This window comes from Gigantopelta aegis, chromosome 14 (genome assembly GCF_016097555.1).
Source record: "Gigantopelta aegis isolate Gae_Host chromosome 14, Gae_host_genome, whole genome shotgun sequence".
In the NCBI taxonomy this organism is placed as follows: Eukaryota; Metazoa; Mollusca; class Gastropoda; order Neomphalida; family Peltospiridae; genus Gigantopelta; species Gigantopelta aegis.
Window position 1 is genome coordinate 54788172 of NC_054712.1, and position 20420 is coordinate 54808591.

The following is a 20420-nucleotide window of genomic DNA, read 5'->3' on the forward strand; positions in this document are numbered from 1 at the left end:
TTGTTGGTAGAGGAGTGGGGAAAACGGACACGTCTGTTGGAACTTTAGTCATCAGTTTTGTTTGATTTTCATCAAGAAAATATCCACGTTTTTAGTAGCCGAGAAAGCAGATACACATCCCCACCCCACCACGCTTTGTCCGGGATTGTATATTGATACACATCCCCCACCCCACCCCGCTTTGTCCGGGATTGTATATTGATACACATCCCCACCCGCTTTGTCCGGGATTATACACTGAAGAACATGGCAATTTGCTGAAGAACAATGCATCCCCATCAAATAACATCAGTCTAGTTGTAAAAAGATCTGTAAAATATGCTAAAAGTTCAAAACAAAGTTTTGGCGATTTCGCAGATTTGGTGCCACATGTACAGTGCCACGTGTACAGTTCCAAGGGGGAAAAAATGGCCCCCTTCCCCAAAACTTAGTATCTACCCATGCGTACCTAAATGAGTGGAGTTCTGGTGTTTGCATTGCAGATGTCTGGATAAACACTCGATATTTTTAATTGCTATAAGGCGTCCAATCTAAGACTATATAGTTACGCAACACATGCACAGTGGTTCCAAGATGCGAACTTAGTATACAGAGGCCCCACAAAGGAAAACGATTACCAAACTTTAAAAAAACTAAATCTCCTTTTTTTAAAACACAAAGTTTTAAAAAAGTAATAAAAAAATATTTCACATCATACAGTAAATATTTTACGTTAAACATTTTAGATCTTAATTTCATTTAGCTTTTAAGCATTCTGCTTTTCAACATAAAATAATGGTGTCCTACCAAATGGAATGTCATCCTAATGAAGGCCCCCTCACCCGATGACCGAATTGCTGCATCCTACGAAACGGCGGAGGAACATAGCTTTGGCTATAAGAGTAAGACGTGGCACAAAAGATTCCCATCTCCAAGAGGAAAGACGTGTAAGCTGCAGACATGGAAACGAAGACATTTGTTGGCGTGCTTTCGGCTTTATTTACAGTATTTGTAACATGCAGGGTATTTATAAACACTTTCTTAAAATATTTTGATTAACTATAGAATAACTTTTAGAACATTATTTTACAATGTTATAAACTTTAGTTATTTTGTAAAACTTTGTGAAAACTGAGAGGCCCTGTTGGGGAAAATGTCTTTTTTGAAAGTCTTTAACTTGAGTTGTAAATATTTTGTATAACTATGAAATAAGTTTTAGAACATTATTTTACAATGTTCTAAACTTTAGTTGTAAAAACTGTGTGTAAACTGAGAGGCCCTGTTGGGGAAATGTATTCTTTGCAAATCTTTAACAAGTTGTAATTTTTAATTAAGAAAAAAGTTTTAACTGATTGCAGTACATTAAATAGTAAAATGTCTGACCATTACCGTTACGATGATGATTACCGCCTATTGTTAGGGTTAGTTTTAGAGTTACATTAGTATTTGGCTTAATGAGGTTCCCCCTTTATTCATGTATCAATATAATGGGGAGAGGGTATAACAGGCAGAAATCTTCCTTATTTCGCACCACATTTTTAAATTATGTTAATTATGTTAATATACTGTAGCACATTATTTGTATTGCTTAATGCAACATTGCATTATTAATTATTTTTGGTAGATCAAATTGATGGCAATTATTGACTACCTGCTGGGCACAACCATTTTCTTTCGAAAAGACTTAACAATTATTTCTTTAGATGTACTCCTGAGCAAAACTTCCTCCAATTTTGTTCAAACTGCAGGGCTAGCTCTGTGTCAAGAGAAAATTTCGCCAAATTAACTTACAGAAAACCAGTTATTGTGTAACAAAATTTTAATTAATACTTGAAATTATTTCGCCAGAGCTAGCCCTGTAGTTGGATCCTTTTACACTTGGGGCTCTGGCGGTACAAAATGAATCGTGGCACAGTGATAAAACATCTACTTCGCATGGGGTGGGATTTAGCCCAGTCAGTTGAGTGCTTGTGTTACAGGATCAAATCAACTCGGTGGATCCATTCAACTGATTGGGTTTTTTCTCGTTCCAACCAGTGCACCACAACTGGTCAACAGCTGTGGTACTAAATAGTGTGTGCTTTCCAGTCTGTGGAAAAGTGCACATGAAAGACCCTTGCTGCATTAGGAAAAATATTGCGGTTTTTTTCTGATGAATACATTTCAGAAATACCAAATGTTTGACATCCAATAGCTGATTAATTAATGAATGCTCAAGTGGTGTCGTTAAACAAAACAAACAAAATCGTCTCCACAAAAACAAAATTGGACTCTTTCATGATTTCTCAGGGTACAACTGCTTCCTTGTACCCCCATATATTTACCATTGACAGTCATTAACCGATGTATTTTGTGCTTGCATGGGGGGGGGGGGGGTCGTTAAACATTCATTCATTCATTCCCCCAAGGGCGGATACAGGAAATATTTTGCGGGGTGGGGGTGACTAACAGGAAAGGGTACACAGGCCAACTCATCAAATAGGAAATCCCAAAGGAAAAAGAAATAAGAAGGAAAAAAGGAAGGGCACTGTAATATTTCTATGAGGGGATGTGTGTGTTGGTTCACCCCTTGGATCTGTCTCTGCACTTAGAATCCATTACCCATCGTCCCGGCTTGAGAATTTGTTTCGGCCAGAGGAAATTATCCACTAATACCAGGGCTAGCTCTGGGTGAGCAAAAAAATTCACCAAATTGTTTATTAAACTTTTTTATCACCACAACCGGACCCCAAATCTAAAGCGTGAACAACTATAGCTTGAATGCAGAAGAAGAAGTTTATTAAACTTCACAAATTGCAGAAATCATCAGTTATTTTCTAAAAAGTTTCAATTTTTACATAAAATTATTTTGCTAAATTTAAATAAAAACTGCCAACTGCTTTCAAAATTTGCAATTGGCGAATTTGGCGAGTGCCAGAGCTAGCCCTGGATACTGTAACACACAGAGCTAGCCCTGGATACTGTAACACACAGGGCTAGCCCTGGATACTGTAACACACAGAGCTAGCTAGCCCTGGATACTGTAAAACACATGGCTAGCCCTGGATACTGTAACACACAGGGCTAGCCCTGGATACTGTAACACACAGGGCTAGCCCTGGATACTGTAACACACAGGGCTAGCCCTGGATACTGTAACACACAGGGCTAGCCCTGGATACTGTAACACACAGGGCTAGCCCTGGATACTGTAACACACAGGGCTAGCCCTGGATACTGTAACACACAGGGCTAGCCCTGGATACTGTAACACACAGGGCACTAGTCAAAATTTATGTGAGGGCTAGCGACTTCTTCAAACATTTGTCAGACACTGCTAGTTGTTGACTGTGACAATATTCTTTGATTTAATTTTTGTTTCTCGTTCCAGGCATCAGATATTACGACAGTGACGAAGAAGGTGTATTTTGATGTTACGATCGGAGATCGGGCAGTTGGTCGCATTGTGTTTGGCTTGTTTGGGGAGACTACCCCGAAAACCGTCCAGAATTTTGTTGACTTGGCAACCGGTGTCCATGGATACGGCTACAAAGGAAGCACATTCCACAGAGTAATCAAAGACTTCATGGTTCAAGGTTGGTACAGGATATGGTCTGTTAGGGTGATGTTTTACAGTTCAAAATTAAATGTTTTTACAAGTTTGTTTGCCTAAAATCAATTACTTAATCCATTAAAGAATTATGATATTATTAATATCCTGAAAAATGCTCATGTGACATACACATGAATTTATTTATTAAAAAATAAATTATTTATGGATAGTGGTTTTGCTGATGTTTGTTTTAATCAAATTTATTTTTTAATGCTACGTTTTGCACTTACTAGCCAGAATATGTACAGAGGAAGTATGCTTATACCAGTATTAAAATGTTATTTTTAAAATATCGGGGCCCTGTTCTACGAAGCAATCTTAGCTATGCACTTAAGGTGCTTCCAGGGTTACGATTGCTTTGTGGCATGGGGCTCAGGTTTCAAATATTAACTATAACAAATGGCAGCCTCATGCATCCACTCCACATAATTTTCACTATTAACTGTTATTTATAACTCTTGCACCTAGTACAAAATTATGTCAGTTGGGGCCCCAAGAATTACCCAGATACTAGTGCAAAATGGCACTGGCAGGACACATCTATTGTTAAGTGCATAACCCACTTTCACTAATTTTGTAACAGGAGGTGACTTTGATAAGAAGGATGGCTCAGGAACAAAGAGTATCTATGGTGATTATTTTGATGATGAGAATTTCAAAGTCTCCCACTACGGACCTGGCTGGATCAGCATGGCCAATGCAGGTAAGTCGTTGTTGTCTCCCTTTGTGCTAAATTCAACTTGAATTGTCTCCCTTTGTAAACTTTTATTGATAATGTCATTTTGTAAACTAATTTTTTAAAAGTTACTTTTATTATCTGGATAATCTCATTTATAACTTGTATTGAGGTGATTTTTAGTCCCCTAGCGGTCTAACCGGAGGGGACTATAGGTTTCATCTCCGTCCGTCCGTCTGTCCCACATGTTTTCCGGATGTTTTTTGCAGAAGGCTTTGATGTATTGAGCTGAAATTTTGTGTATAGGTTTATCACGTACTGTTACAGATCAAGTTTGACTTACATGGCGATTCACCCATTTTTAACTGAGTTATGGCCCTTGAACTTAGGAGATGTGAAAAAAAAATGTTTCCGGATTTTTACAATGCCTGGAGATATCAAGATGGAATTTTGTATATAGCTTTATCATTTGTATATAGTTTTACAGTTCAAGTTGATAGATACAAAACTGTTTATTTCATTATTGTATTGGAAAGTAATTTTAAAAGATCAGTTAGGTTTGTCAGAGCTGGTTCTGCCAATTGCAAATTTTGCTTTAATTTGGTGAAATAATTCCATGTAAATATTGATATAATTTGTTGCAAAAATAATGACAGGTTTTTGCAATTTTTGAAGGTTAATAGATAATTTGACAGACTTTTCTGCACACCCAGAGCTAGTCCTGGCAAATAATCTGCTTGTTGAACCAATATATGAAAGTTAGTTTAAGATACAATGTTAGTTTTTATGGTGGTTGTATCCGGGGCATAAACTGCTGTTAGCTAAATATGTGAAATACTGAAATGTGTTTTGCATTTTTGTCTAATGATGCTACAATTTCATCATTTTTTTTAAGATGCCAAACATTTTTTTTTATCCAGTTCAAACAATACTATTAATGTACTTACTATTACTTACGCCTATTTGCGCGCTGGGAGCATAGGCCATCAACTGAGGAGCGCCACTGTTGTCTGTCTGTGGCCATCTTCTCCATCTCTCTCCAGGTGTAACCGATCTCCTTTGTTTCTTTTCCCCCCGTGTCTCTTTGCCAGGTGTTCCGTGACCTGTCTCTTCCCTGGTGAGTTCCATGTGATGGCTTGACGGGTGATGGTTTCTGTGGCTTTCCTCACTGTACTATTGATCATTAATATTCCTATTTTACAGGGAAACACACCAACGGGTGCCAGTTTTTCATCACATGTATCGCTACCCCGTGGCTGGATGGAAAACACGTAGTGTTTGGTAAAATCTTGGAAGGCATGGATGTCGTCAAGGAAATAAGCAGTGTTGCCACAGACTCCAAGGATGGGCCAGAAGAAACCATCACCATTGTCGACAGTGGAGAAATTATGGTGGACAGACCCTTTGTTGTAGAAAAGGCCGGTGTTGACGTGCAAATGTAGAAAATATTAGGTGTCCTTTTTTCTTCTTCTTTGCAAATTGTGCAAGGGGTTCAGTGTAACTTTGTAGCTAACTCATGGTTCAAAAACAAAACTGAAAATGTCTTAAATATTATTATTGTTGGTGGAATGATAGATTCATTTGAAACGTTTTTAAAAAATGGAAATGTCATTAACGATTTGTCCTTTAAATTGTTTATTAATTGGGTAGTGTGTATAAGAAATGGATTTATTAGGTGTATTTGAGTAAAATAGTTTTTAGGTTTTTAAATTAAAAAAAAAATTGTTTTAAAATACATCTGTCAGATAGATATAAATTTATTGATATCTCTTAACAGTACTAAGATCAGTCTTTTAGAAGCAGTATCTGTACAGTCAAGTAAATGCTTTAGCTACTATTATTAACTTTGTTTTTTAGCAAAGGTTTCGGCATATTCTATCAAATCGATGATAATAATAATACACGTATTTATAAAAGTGGGATTTGGTTTTTGTTTCCATTTCAAAAGTACAGTAAGATGACTCGTACAGTTTTGCAGTCAACACTGGCTAATATTTTCTGTAAGATATGTTTGTATTAAGACATTGTTCCATGCATACTGAAACCACTATGTTTTACTGTGAGGCCATTCTTAAAATAACATTTTGGTGAGGTGCATTATTTTCATGAGTTACTTTTATGATTTTGTTCACAATGTTTTAATTCTCATTTTGGTGACAGAAATCCAAATTGTTTTGCAAGCAGAATTACTCAACTAAACAGAATTAAAAAAAAAACCCTCCAAAACTCAGCAAACATAAATACTGAAGTTTGTAGTAGCATAAGTTTATTTATTTGTTAAACAAAAACAAATGAGTATATCACTTTTATACTTCACCGCCATGTCATTGTTTAACAATAAACCTCTGGTATCTACAACCAATAATATTTATTAAAAAAAGCCCTTTTATGTACCTGCATAATGCTCAGGGTAGAGTTAAACTTGTTTTAAGGATGGCCAGTTTGTACTAACTCCTTTACCTTCATTTCACACATTAGACTGATTTTGTCAGGAGTGAAAGGGTTAATATATGAGATTTGTATCAGGTTTTATATATATATATATATATATGTATGTATAAGCAAATATTTTTCTTACATGTTTTTAGTATTCATAAACATTTTTTGTAAACATCTTTGTTGGGTCAGTTCATATATGTAATTGCACTTTATTTCGAGATTTTTGTTTCAGTTTTTGTTTAAACATTATTTTGGGTTTAAAATTTCAAGGGGGTGGAGGCTGAGAAGACTTCTTTTTTTTTAGCTTGTGACCTATAGGCTGAAGAAAGTTAATGGCTTTAAAAAAAATTATATGTATTTTTGTTTATTTTTATGGCGTTTCTGTCATATTGTGGTTGGTTGGAAGATATCAATACGTTGACCCTTTAAAAAATAATTCTAAGTTTGGAGTGTACATATGTAATATGGTAAAATATTTACAGTGTAGTTTAAATAAAGTTAGTTGAAGTTTACTGTGTAATTATATATATTAAATCTTAATAAATTGTTGATATTTAATGTTTTTAGTACTAAAATTTTCATTAATTAACCACTGAAAAATGTCAAAAATGGAATTGGGGGGAGAGTTCTGTGAAATTTGGGGACATGGGAGCACCTGTTTATTTTGTGATTGGCTCTAATAGCGTTGTCCAAAGTCTATGCAAATACTGACTGTGATATCACCTACGGACTCCGTCCAGGATAGTTTCTTAGTGATTTTTCAACATCTGGTAATTATTTTGTTCTATGTCTAATTCTTATGAAGGAAATCCGAGGTCTGTTGGGGAAATGTTTTGGAAGTAGGCTGGTACATGTGTATAAATCATCATTTGATATTATGGACTTGGATGGCTGATGACTTCTAAGATGATGAGCATTTATGCATTTCTGATGGGTTTCAGGTTTCCTTTTAAATAGGTTTTAAAGAGAAGTCTGGATTTACCATGTATATAGAAGAAACTAATTCTCAATTATGATTTTTTCTTCTTCATCAAACTTAATAATTTTGAACTTTATTTCCCAATGCCAGTACCAGTTTCAATGAAACTTGGTATAATATGGTATGGTTGGTGCTACTGTAAAGGTGCTGATATAGTGTGTTTGTATGTACGTACGTGAATGTGTGGTTTTTCTACTGTATGGTCAATATAGACCAAAGGCATCTATGGTCAGACCATGATTTCTCATGTATGTTTCTCCATAAATCCAAAAGCACTTGTGGTCATTAATACAGGGGACAATGTTTCAAAGTCGGAAGTAACTAGAATTTGGTTTATATAGTTTTTATTTAGGGAACCAATTATTTGGTCACATGAATTATATTTACATAATCAGTTAATTACAATTTGACTACTGCTATGCTGCACATTCAGTGTCCAATATTCAGTAGAGAACATAAGATACATGCATTTTTCGAATACATGAATCTGGTGATCGTAATAAGTTTGCAATTTGTTAATTTTAGAACGTAATGATTCATCAGGTAACCATTTGGTGGTTTGTGTCAATTTGAAGTTGTTTAACTGACTGCAATCAGAACCGACTGTTTGCATGGAATATTGTGCCCTGTTATTGAATACATGTAACGCATAGAGTCGCCATAAAAGAAATGGAAAAGATTATTTTTAACACCTCAGCACACTTTAAATTCGGGACTGTTGTGTGTCCATTGTACAATGAATACTCAACAGGAGCTGGGGGTGTCTTGTTTTCTTTCAGGTTTTGCTGCAACCCGTCCACCTGACAAGACCTGACTTGTAATCAAGACTTGGGACCACCTTTGAGAACATTTTAAGAATGGCTTTTTTAAATCCACGGAATATTATATCTGATGTGTCCCTTTTCTTCAAATGGCAATTTGGAATTCATCTAGCACATCACTGGAACTGTACATACCATGGATTAATTTAAAAAAAAAAATATATGTGTACATTCTAGTCACTGAAATCCAGAGTGCCATATATGAGCTGTAGTAATGTAGATGGAATTTCCATGACCAATTTTAATGGGTGATCCAAGTAAAATCAATGGCCATTAGAATTGATAATTACAAATATAAAGTAATATGAACATTTCTTGCAATATGAAGTCATAAGAGAAATACTACTGTGAAAGAATGGGGTCAGTAACATTAATTAATTAATTCATAGTAGGTTTTTACTCCTATGGTCTATTGTGTCTTCATAGCTGAATTTTAATTTTCTCTAAATATTGGTGCTATACTAAGAGTGGAGAACTCTTAATGGAAGGTGTGATACGTGCTGGTTAAAGAAATCCACAAGTTGGTGTTATTTATTTTCTACACATATTCATAATTTTTAGCCAAATAATCAAAAGTTTGAATGCGAGTGTAAATCAAATGTATTCTTCTATAAATGTATTTTTGTTCTTGCAACAACCTGTCTTAAGACAATTTTTATTGTGGACTTGAATGATATATATATCTGGTCTTTCGACATTTTTTTTTCATGAATATTTTTTATGGTTTATCATGAGTAGTTAGAAATATTTTTAGTTTTATAAATAGGTGCATCTTAATGAATTCTTAGACTTTTTCCACAAAGATGTTTAGCAGGTTTTCCAACTTTTATATGAAACAATGATCTTGGAACATTTTTTGTTCATGTACTATAAAATATGGACATAAGAATCTCATTAAGAAATTTGTTCTTTGTACTAGATGTGTACAATACTGGATTGTATTACATATCATTGTTGGAATTGTTTTGCTTTACTGAATTTTTATAACAATTTTGTTCTGAAAATTAATAAAGGTGTTTTCAAGAAAAGATCTTTTGTTATTGAGGTTCTTTGTGAATGATTCATGAAGGTGGTCAACCTCTCATTGTGGTCTGCTTGGGAATAATCCCTATCGGCGGACCTCATTGGGCTATTTCTTATTCCAGCCAGTGCTCCACAACTGGTATAACAGGCCATGTTATATAGGCTACTACCCGGTATCTTGTCTGTGGGTCGATGCATATGTTTACCAACTGGCCTCCGTGATGAACTGGTTATGCCATCAGACTTCAGGCTGGTAAGTACTGGGTTCGTATCCCACCTGAGGCAATGTGGGTGCATTTGCCACTACCACCTCCAACCCAGAGTGTGTGCACCGCTAGGCTCAATGGGTAGGTGTAAGGGATCGTACACAGTTTCACACACTTCACGGGTGTGATTATGGGTGTGTCTCCCAAGTGTGCGATCCCACATGGGGAATAATTATCCGGCATGCAATGCACATTCCATGTACCCCGGGCTTGGGTGATACCGAGATGGCTCAACTGACAGCAAGCATGGTGCACGGACATATCAAGTACTCCCATACCAAAATGGAAATACTGCGGCTTAACCATTCATGTTTGTAAAGTCAAAAAAAGAGAAAAAGTCTGTCTCTGTGTTAAATGTTTGTGGCACTTAAGAAAAAAGAGAAAAAGTTTAACATGACAGCAGCATTATATATATATATATATATATATATATATATATATATCTGATGCAATATAACCATAATTAAAATGAGTAATGCATTAAATAAAACATTTCTTCCTTCCAATGTTTTAATGCAGGTGCAAACTTCACTTGATTACTTGCAATATACATGTATTAAGAGTGACTAGGTTGAAATAATATAAAAATGCATTGGATTACCAGTTTGGGATGATCTGGTTGGAACATGTTAAAACCTCAACGAGACGCTGTACCTATGGAGATTGAATATCATGACCCGTTTCTCCACCAGGGCAGGACATAGCCCAGTGGTAAAGCACTCGCTTGATGTACAGTCAGTCTGGGATCGATCCCTGTCAGTGGGCCCATTGGGCTATTTCTTGTCACAGCCAGTGCACCATGACTGGTATATCAAAGGCCATGGTATGTGCTATCCTGCCTGGGATTGTGCATATAAAAGATCCCTTGCTACTATTGGAAAAATATAGCAGGTTTTCTCTGTTAAAATTACCATGTTTGATTTATTAATCATCGGCTATTGGATGTCAATGTGCTCTAGTGGTGTTGTTAAACAAAACAAACTTCTTCTATTTAGCACCAAGAGAGTGCTCATCAACGCTACATCCCACAACAAAAAGAGATCTGAACCCTTGAATACAAATACACAAGTCTGAGAACAATATAATTTTGGCCTGAAGTACCCATTTCTGAGTAACACACTTCTACTGTTGCAATGATTCCGAAGTAATGATCAACAGCATGGAGGGGCGGGGCGTAGACCAGTGGTAAAGCGCTCGTCTGATGCTCAGTCGGTCTAGGACCAATTCGTATCTGTGGGATCATTGGGCTATTTCTCACTGCAGCCAGTGCACAAAGGCCATGGTGCATAGAACAGATCCCTTGCTACTAATGGAAAAATGTAGGTTTCCTCTCTTAAGAGTGTCAAAATTACCAAATGTTTCTCGTCCAAGCTCATGATAATCAATATGCTCTAGTGGTGTACTTAAACAAAACAAACTTAACTTTCACAGATGGATCCCCCCAAAAAAATCCCACCCACCCACCATTTGCCGTCATGACCAAGATACTGTTAATTATAAACAATCATTATCATCTAACAACCATATGGCATGTAGCCCTATGAACAAGTGTTATGTGAAACTTGGCATGTAGCCCTATGTACAAGTGTTATGTGAAACTTGGTGTGCGTGAACAACAGCACAAGGTAAATTATCAGTCTTGATAATACAAATGAGATTTTAAAAAAGCCTTCGTTAAATCACCTGTCTTAAAGACCAGAATAAGCTTTTATGACTCGGTGGGGAAACTCAAGGCAGACTGGGCAGGGCGTACCCCAATGGCAAATCGCTCGCCTGATGCACAGTCGGTCTAGGATTGGTTCCTGTTGGTGGGCCGATTGGGCCATTTCTCGTTCCAGCCAGTGCCCCACGATTGGTATATGTTATCCATAATCCAGTCTGTGGGATGGTGCATATAAAAGATGTAGTGGGTTTCTTCTAAAGACTATATATCAAAATTACCAAATGTTCGACATCCAATAGCCGATGACTAATCATTAATACAGTCCTGATAGCTGATGTGTGTGTCTGGGACAGCATACTTCAATCTTAAAGCATGATAATCAAGTCAAAATTACCAAATGTTCGACATCCAATAGTCGATGACTAATCATTAATAGTCCTGATAGCTGATGTGTGTGTCTGGGACAGCGTACTTCAATCTTAAAGCATGATAATCAAGTCAAAATTACCAAATGTTCGACATCCAATAGTCGATGACTAATCATTAATACAGTCCTGATAGCTGATGTGTGTGTCTGGGACAGCGTACTTCAATCTTAAAGCATGATAATCAAGTCAAAATTACCAAATGTTCGACATCCAATAGCCGATGACTAATCATTAATAGTCCTGATAGCTGATGTGTGTGTCTGGGACAGCGTACTTCAATCTTAAAGCATGATAATCAAGTCAAAATTACCAAATGTTCGACATCCAATAGCCGATGACTAATCATTAATAGTCCTGATAGCTGATGTGTGTGTCTGGGACAGCGTACTTCAATCTTAAAGCATGATAATCAAGTCAAAATTACCAAATGTTCGACATCCAATAGCCGATGACTAGTCATTAATAGTCTTGATAGCTGATGTGTGTGTCTGGGACAGCGTACTTCAATCTTAAAGCATGATAATCAAGTCAAAATTACCAAATGTTCGACATCCAATAGCCGATGACTAGTCATTAATAGTCTTGATAGCTGATGTGTGTGTCTGGGACAGCGTACTTCAATCTTAAAGCATGATAATCAAGTCAAAATTACCAAATGTTCGACATCCAATAGCCGATGACTAGTCATTAATAGTCTTGATAGCTGATGTGTGTGTCTGGGACAGCGTACTTCAATCTTAAAGCATGATAATCAAGTCAAAATTACCAAATGTTCGACATCCAATAGCCGATGACTAGTCATTAATAGTCTTGATAGCTGATGTGTGTGTCTGGGACAGCGTACTTCAATCTTAAAGCATGATAATCAAGTCAAAATTACCAAATGTTCGACATCCAATAGTCGATGACTAATCATTAATAGTCTTGATAGCTGATGTGTGTGTCTGGGACAGCGTACTTCAATCTTAAAGCATGATAATCAAGTCAAAATTACCAAATGTTCGACATCCAATAGCCGATGACTAATCATTAATACAGTCCTGATAGCTGATGTGTGTGTCTGGGACAGCGTACTTCAATCTTAAAGCATGATAATCAAGTCAAAATTACCAAATGTTCGACATCCAATAGCCGATGACTAGTCATTAATAGTCTTGATAGCTGATGTGTGTGTCTGGGACAGCGTACTTCAATCTTAAAGCATGATAATCAAGTCAAAATTACCAAATGTTCGACATCCAATAGTCGATGACTAATCATTAATAGTCCTGATAGCTGATGTGTGTGTCTGGGACAGCGTACTTCAATCTTAAAGCATGATAATCAAGTCAAAATTACCAAATGTTCGACATCCAATAGCCGATGACTAATCATTAATACAGTCCTGATAGCTGATGTGTGTGTCTGGTACAGCGTACTTCAATCTTAAAGCATGATAATCAAGTCAAAATTACCAAATGTTCGACATCCAATAGCCGATGACTAATCATTAATAGTCCTGATAGCTGATGTGTGTGTCTGGGACAGCGTACTTCAATCTTAAAGCATGATAATCAAGTCAAAATTACCAAATGTTCGACATCCAATAGCCGATGACTAATCATTAATAGTCCTGATAGCTGATGTGTGTGTCTGGGACAGCATACTTCAATCTTAAAGCATGATAATCAAGTCAAAATTACCAAATGTTCGACATCCAATAGTCGATGACTAATCATTAATACAGTCCTGATAGCTGATGTGTGTGTCTGGGACAGCGTACTTCAATCTTAAAGCATGATAATCAAGTCAAAATTACCAAATGTTCGACATCCAATAGCCGATGACTAGTCATTAATAGTCTTGATAGCTGATGTGTGTGTCTGGGACAGCGTACTTCAATCTTAAAGCATGATAATCAAGTCAAAATTACCAAATGTTCGACATCCAATAGTCGATGACTAATCATTAATAGTCCTGATAGCTGATGTGTGTGTCTGGGACAGCGTATTTCAATCTTAAAGCATGATAATAAAGTCAAAATTACCAAATGTTCGACATCCAATAGTCGATGACTAATCATTAATAGTCCTGATAGCTGATGTGTGTGTCTGGGACAGCGTACTTCAATCTTAAAGCATGATAATCAAGTCAAAATTACCAAATGTTCGACATCCAATAGCCGATGACTAATCATTAATACAGTCCTGATAGCTGATGTGTGTGTCTGGTACAGCGTACTTCAATCTTAAAGCATGATAATCAAGTCAAAATTACCAAATGTTCGACATCCAATAGCCGATGACTAATCATTAATAGTCCTGATAGCTGATGTGTGTGTCTGGGACAGCGTACTTCAATCTTAAAGCATGATAATCAAGTCAAAATTACCAAATGTTCGACATCCAATAGCCGATGACTAATCATTAATAGTCCTGATAGCTGATGTGTGTGTCTGGGACAGCATACTTCAATCTTAAAGCATGATAATCAAGTCAAAATTACCAAATGTTCGACATCCAATAGTCGATGACTAATCATTAATACAGTCCTGATAGCTGATGTGTGTGTCTGGGACAGCATACTTCAATCTTAAAGCATGATAATCAAGTCAAAATTACCAAATGTTCGACATCCAATAGTCGATGACTAATCATTAATAGTCCTGATAGCTGATGTGTGTGTCTGGGACAGCGTACTTCAATCTTAAAGCATGATAATCAAGTCAAAATTACCAAATGTTCGACATCCAATAGCCGATGACTAATCATTAATAGTCTTGATAGCTGATGTTTGTGTCTGGGACAGCATACTTCAATCTTAAAGCATGATAATCAAGTCAAAATTACCAAATGTTCGACATCCAATAGCCGATGACTAATCATTAATAGTCTTGATAGCTGATGTGTGTGTCTGGGACAGCATACTTCAATCTTAAAGCATGATAATCAAGTCAAAATTACCAAATGTTCGACATCCAATAGCCGATGACTAATCATTAATAGTCTTGATAGCTGATGTGTGTGTCTGGGACAGCGTACTTCAATCTTAAAGCATGATAATCAAGTCAAAATTACCAAATGTTCGACATCCAATAGCCGATGACTAATCATTAATAGTCTTGATAGCTGATGTGTGCGTCTGGAACAGCGTACTTCAATCTTAAAGCATGATAATCAAGTCAAAATTACCAAATGTTCGACATCCAATAGTCGATGACTAATCATTAATACAGTCCTGATAGCTGATGTGTGTGTCTGGGACAGCGTACTTCAATCTTAAATCATGATAATCAAGTCAAAATTACCAAATGTTCGACATCCAATAGTCGATGACTAATCATTAATACAGTCCTGATAGCTGATGTGTGTGTCTGGGACAGCGTACTTCAATCTTAAAGCATGATAATCAAGTCAAAATTAAATAATAAACAAATACACAAGTACAGAAGTTTGTTTTATTATTCACAAACAATATTAATAGTCATTAAAAACCAGACAATATGATCTATGTTTTAATGGGAAAGGAATTTTTTGTTATCTAAGACAAGATTGTTTTTGTTTTCTTGTGTGTGAAATATTCAATATTGTGGATTCATTTATTTCAATGGGTACCAATATTTTTATAATACCTAAAAAAAACAAGGTGACAATGAAAGAAATGATAATAATAATAATAGTGTACTGATTAAACAGACCAAGTAGAACAGTGTCACTTAATTAAAGTTGCAAAACCTAGTTTTAACCCATGAAAAGTACACTAAGTTTAGTTAATCTAAAAACCTGTAACACATGTGGATAAAGTTACAATAGTGTGATACAAGAGTATGTGATGTTAAGAAGAGAAATAACCTCTAAAAACAGACAAGAGCTCATATCCATAAATTTTAATTCTCAGACCTATGTACTTTTTTAGAATTACAAAAAATAAATAAAAATAATTTAAAAAATTACATTTTGTGGTATTACAGACACCTAGATGACAGAAACACCTTTGATGTATGGAAATAGATAACCTAAACAACAAAATGCACTTAATATCTAATTTCAATTAACCACAAAAAAAAAAAAAAAAAAAAAAAAAAAAAAATATACAACCTCCAAAAATCACAACTCACCCACAAAACACTGGCTCTAATTGTAAGAAATATGTCGGTGTTTAAAAACTAGGGTCTGTCACTTTAACTAAATATTGGTCTCAGCAAGTAGTTTGTATTGGATATCAATTTCTTTCCAGTTTATCAAGCAAATTCGGTAAAGTATTTAAAGTCACTGACATAATTTCCAAGGTATTTAACCATCTGGTTTACTTCTCGTTCCAGCCAGTGCACCACGACTGGTATATCAAAGGCTGTGGTATGTGCTATCCTGTCTGTGGGATGGTGCATATAAAAGATCCCTTGCTACTAATGAAAAAATGTTGACTTTATGTCGATATTACCAAATGTTTGACATTCAATAGCCAATTAATAAATGAATATGCTCTAGTGGTGTTGTTAAACAAAACAAATAAATTCTATCTTAGAGTAAAGCCATTTTAATCTATGACTTCACTATGACGTGCTACAGTGACGTCATGGCATACAATGGTTTTACGATATCGTTGCACTAAGATGTCTTCGAAAATCTGGACCCAGGAGCTATCCTGTCTGTGGGATGGTGCATATAAAAGATCCCTTGCTACTAATGAAAAAATGTTGACTATATGTCAAAATGACCAAATGTTTGACATCCAATAGCCGATGATTAACAAATCGATGTGCCCTAGTGATGTCGTTAAACAAAAGAAACAGACATTTTTACTGTCTGGCATTAAATGCAATTGGATCTTCTGAAAACAGCAGGTCGACCACAAACATGTCGGATTTGCCAAAATTGAGAATTTAAGTAAAAATGTGTAATTTAGTGTTTTAGAAACCTATAATTTCTTGAAATATTTTACTCTGTGTATTAACAACAAACAGCTACTTAAAGCAACAACAAAAAGAAAGAAAAAAAAGGGACCCAATGAAAATGAACGATTCCACAGTATTTGAAGAATCAGATCAAAAAACATTCTGTAGATCAAGGGTCGACAATACTACAGGACTGGTACAGAAAGAAAAAAAAACTAAAAGGAAATGGACAAGCAAACTGTTTTAACGTTTTGAGCATAAACACAGACGGTGTGGTTAAATGCCTAAAATAAGCATTTGTAATGATCCTATATACAATTTGACTAACACATGTACATGAGCGAAGTTCCATACGAGGCACATATTTACATCCTCAACATAATACACCGTAACAACACATACCTTTGTATAGGTACTTCAACAGGGGATCTTGTGATCCCTTTGGGTCAGGGGTGCGTGTGTTAAACACACCAACATAAGACAGTTTATTTTTCCATTTAACACAGTAGAAAATTTCTCCATTTTTTTTTTTTAATTCTATGAAATATTTATGACAACAGAAGAATGGGCTAACCGGCATCTAACCCAGAGTTTATTGTCTTAAGTACTGAAAGAAAATTAGTGTATACAAACATCCCTAAAGACTTTCACAAAGATATGCCTATATTGTTACTTCATGTACATAATACACCACAAAAGGACCATTACACATTTTTTGGTCAATGTTTTATATTCAATACTATACTTATTTTCAATATATTACACACAAATTTTAGTTTGGCAAATGGGTTAAACTACCAAAGTCTGCCTTAAGTATAGCCATTACCGGTAATATAAATCCTTGATTTAACTCTTGTCTGTTATAAATGTCTCCTAGAACTCATTTGTAAGTAATTTCTAACCACAGATACTGCAAGTTTAAAGGTTAACTGTCTAAAAGGCTATTCCGAAATCGTCGTACGTTAACACAGAACACTCTGTGACAAACCTTGATGTTTAAGTTTCTAAATACAGACCTTGTTGTTTAAGTTTCTAAATACAGACCTTGATGTTTAAGTGAAGCTATCAGTCTCCTGGTACATGTTCAAAAAGAGTAATTTTTGACTCCCCTTAGCATGTGAATAATAATTAAAAAGTGTACTATTAAACAATTAAATATCAATGCCCAATATGTTAATAAATTAAATGGCTCTCCATATTCTAAGTATGGGGAGTGATTTCTTTCTTTCTTCAATTTATTTCCATGCTTATATCCAACTAAGGTTCAAGCACGCTGTCCTGGGCACACACCTCAGCTATCTGGGCTGTCTATCCAGGACAGTGGGTTAGTTGGTTAGTGAGAGAGAAGAGGGTGTTGTGGTCTTATACCTACCCATTGATTCGTTAAAACTCGCTCTGGGTGAGAGCCAGTACCGGGCTGTGAACCCTGTACCAACCAGCCTTATATCACGACACCACCCAGGGTGGTAGGGGAGCAATTAATCACTCCCCCTCAATATTTTTCATCATGAGGTCTGTTGTAACAAAAATTAAAATGTCCTGGGACAAAGTTGGAAGAATTTTGCCGAGTCATGTAAAGCCAGGTTATTATAAGGTTTTCATCATATAACAAAAAAAATAGCCCCAAAAATTTATACAAAAATTTGTGGCATAATTCTGAGGTAAGATAAAATATCAAGGTTTTATACAAATTTCTGAGATGCAAATCAAGAATCTAACAGTAAGTCAGTTATTTTTAGTATATGCCTGATCTATTTTCGAAATGCCATTAGATATCAACGTATGGTGCTACAAATACACCTTTAATAAAACGTCTACTTTCACAAACATATCTATCTTGGGATAAACATTGTTAGGTTTGTGCTTTAATGACTATAATAACACACCCTGTTAATGTGGGAACAAAAGTGTGTGGTGGGAATCATAGTGGCATGCAAGCCACATAGACTGGTTACACACTGTGCACATCAAAACCAGTCTTGTGGAATACAAGTCATATGACACCGTTTCCACCCTATGTCAGTGAAAATCAGACTTGCATGATATGCAAAATTTCTGAACAGGTAACAGTCTATACATTTAGATGCAAATCTTGCAAAATTGAATCACATCCTAAATGTTGTAAAGGATTAAGAACACTATTTAACTGCCAGAAATACAAGTTTTTTTATTTTTATCATGACTAGTTCAAGCTGAAATATATTTGACTATCGTCAATACGAGCTTGTCACTAGCATCCTGTGTTCCACCGACCTATTTTACGCATCTCCGTAATTGTCGCTATTAATTTGGTAACACATTTCACCAAAGCCCTTTTTTTAACACTGTATCCACACTACCATCTCTAGTTGACAAGCAATCATTACTACGATACACTGACACAAGCCCTCCAGTAAAATCTTGCAAATGAAAATAAACCCCAACCCATTAAAGTAAAAAAACCCAAAATAACAAACAAATCAAATGAAATTAAATACTTAAAAACTAATAAAAAAAAAAGAGAAAAAAATACTCACCCCTCCAAATTAATAAAAAAGAAAAAAGCAGGAAAAAAAAAGAGAAAAAAGAAAAGAAAAAAAAAAGCCCTTCCTGACAACAAGATTCGGACTTGTAACGTTGTGGTTGGTAAAAACATAGACTGGTAACCCTCGGCCTGAGAAGCCTGTGCCATTCTAACTGGATACCAGTCGCACTGCTCGCCGGTGTGAACAAGCCTGCCCGGGGAGGGGAGGGGATGACATTGCTGTGGCCGGTGCTAGGATGGCAGGAGTTCGAACTCATCATTGATGTGCACCATGGGCACGTGCAAGTCGTCGACGTCGGGGGTGGTGTTGCTGTCACACAGACTCAGCTCCTTCATCTTCCACTGCCAGTCCATCTTCTGAACTGCGTACAGAGACTCTGCCTCATGGTGGTGGCGAGACAGCAGAAATTCCTGGACAATTAAAGAGAGAGTTAAAATCATTAACAGTAAATATTACAGTGATAATTTAAACAAGGAAATGCAGTTAACATTAATAACAGTAAATACAGTAATAATTTAAACAAGCAAATGCAGTTAAAATTAATTTAAACAAGCAAATGCAGTTAAAATTAATAACAGTAAATACAGTGATAATTTAAACAAGCGAATGCAGTTAACATCAATAACAGTAAATACAGTGATAATTTAAACAAGCGAATGCAGTTAACATCAATAACAGTAAATACAGTGATAATTTAAACAAGCGAATGCAGTTAACATCAATAACAGTAAATACAGAGATAATTTAAACAAACGAATGCAGTTAACATTAATAACAGTAAATACAGTAATAATTTAAACATGCAAATACAGTAAAAATTCGTAACAATAAATACAAATTTTCATATCTCAAAAAGTTCTAGGGCTTGAACTTAATGACAGCGCTGACATCAATTGACATAGTTGCAATATGAATGGCCATCAATTAAGGGCTTCACCAATGGCAGTTTTTTGCCGATGGATGATAATTATTGCCATCGGTTGAAGAGACTATTTTTGGTTTTTATTACGAATACAATAGCTGATTTATGAATCTGATCTGATATGACGACTGACTGAAAAAGCCAAGAAAACATTGCATTTTTAACACTGGTTAAAACAAAATAATTTTCTGTGTACGGCCTCAGTCTTTAAACCAAACAAACAACAAAAACATC

General features: G+C 35.8%; 2 protein-coding genes across 2 annotated transcripts in view; one reads left to right on the forward strand and one right to left on the reverse strand.

Moving 5' to 3' along the window:
- The first annotated feature begins 866 nt into the window (after positions 1–866).
- On the forward strand, positions 867–9514 carry LOC121387990 (peptidyl-prolyl cis-trans isomerase B-like). Its single transcript, XM_041519179.1, has 4 exons — positions 867–1002; positions 3350–3554; positions 4155–4274; positions 5451–9514. Exons 1-4 carry the CDS (start codon positions 940–942, stop codon positions 5687–5689), a joined length of 627 nt encoding a protein of 208 aa, XP_041375113.1. The 5' UTR covers positions 867–939; the 3' UTR covers positions 5690–9514.
- A 5774-nt stretch (positions 9515–15288) lies between these two features.
- The window catches only part of LOC121388283 (ankyrin repeat domain-containing protein 11-like), a 61711-nt gene continuing 56579 nt past the window's right edge, over positions 15289–20420 (reverse strand). Inside the window, exon 13 of the mRNA XM_041519564.1 lies at positions 15289–19674. Within this exon, the coding sequence (XP_041375498.1) occupies positions 19495–19674 (180 nt within the window). The 3' untranslated portion in view covers positions 15289–19494. The remainder of the gene's footprint in view (positions 19675–20420) is intronic.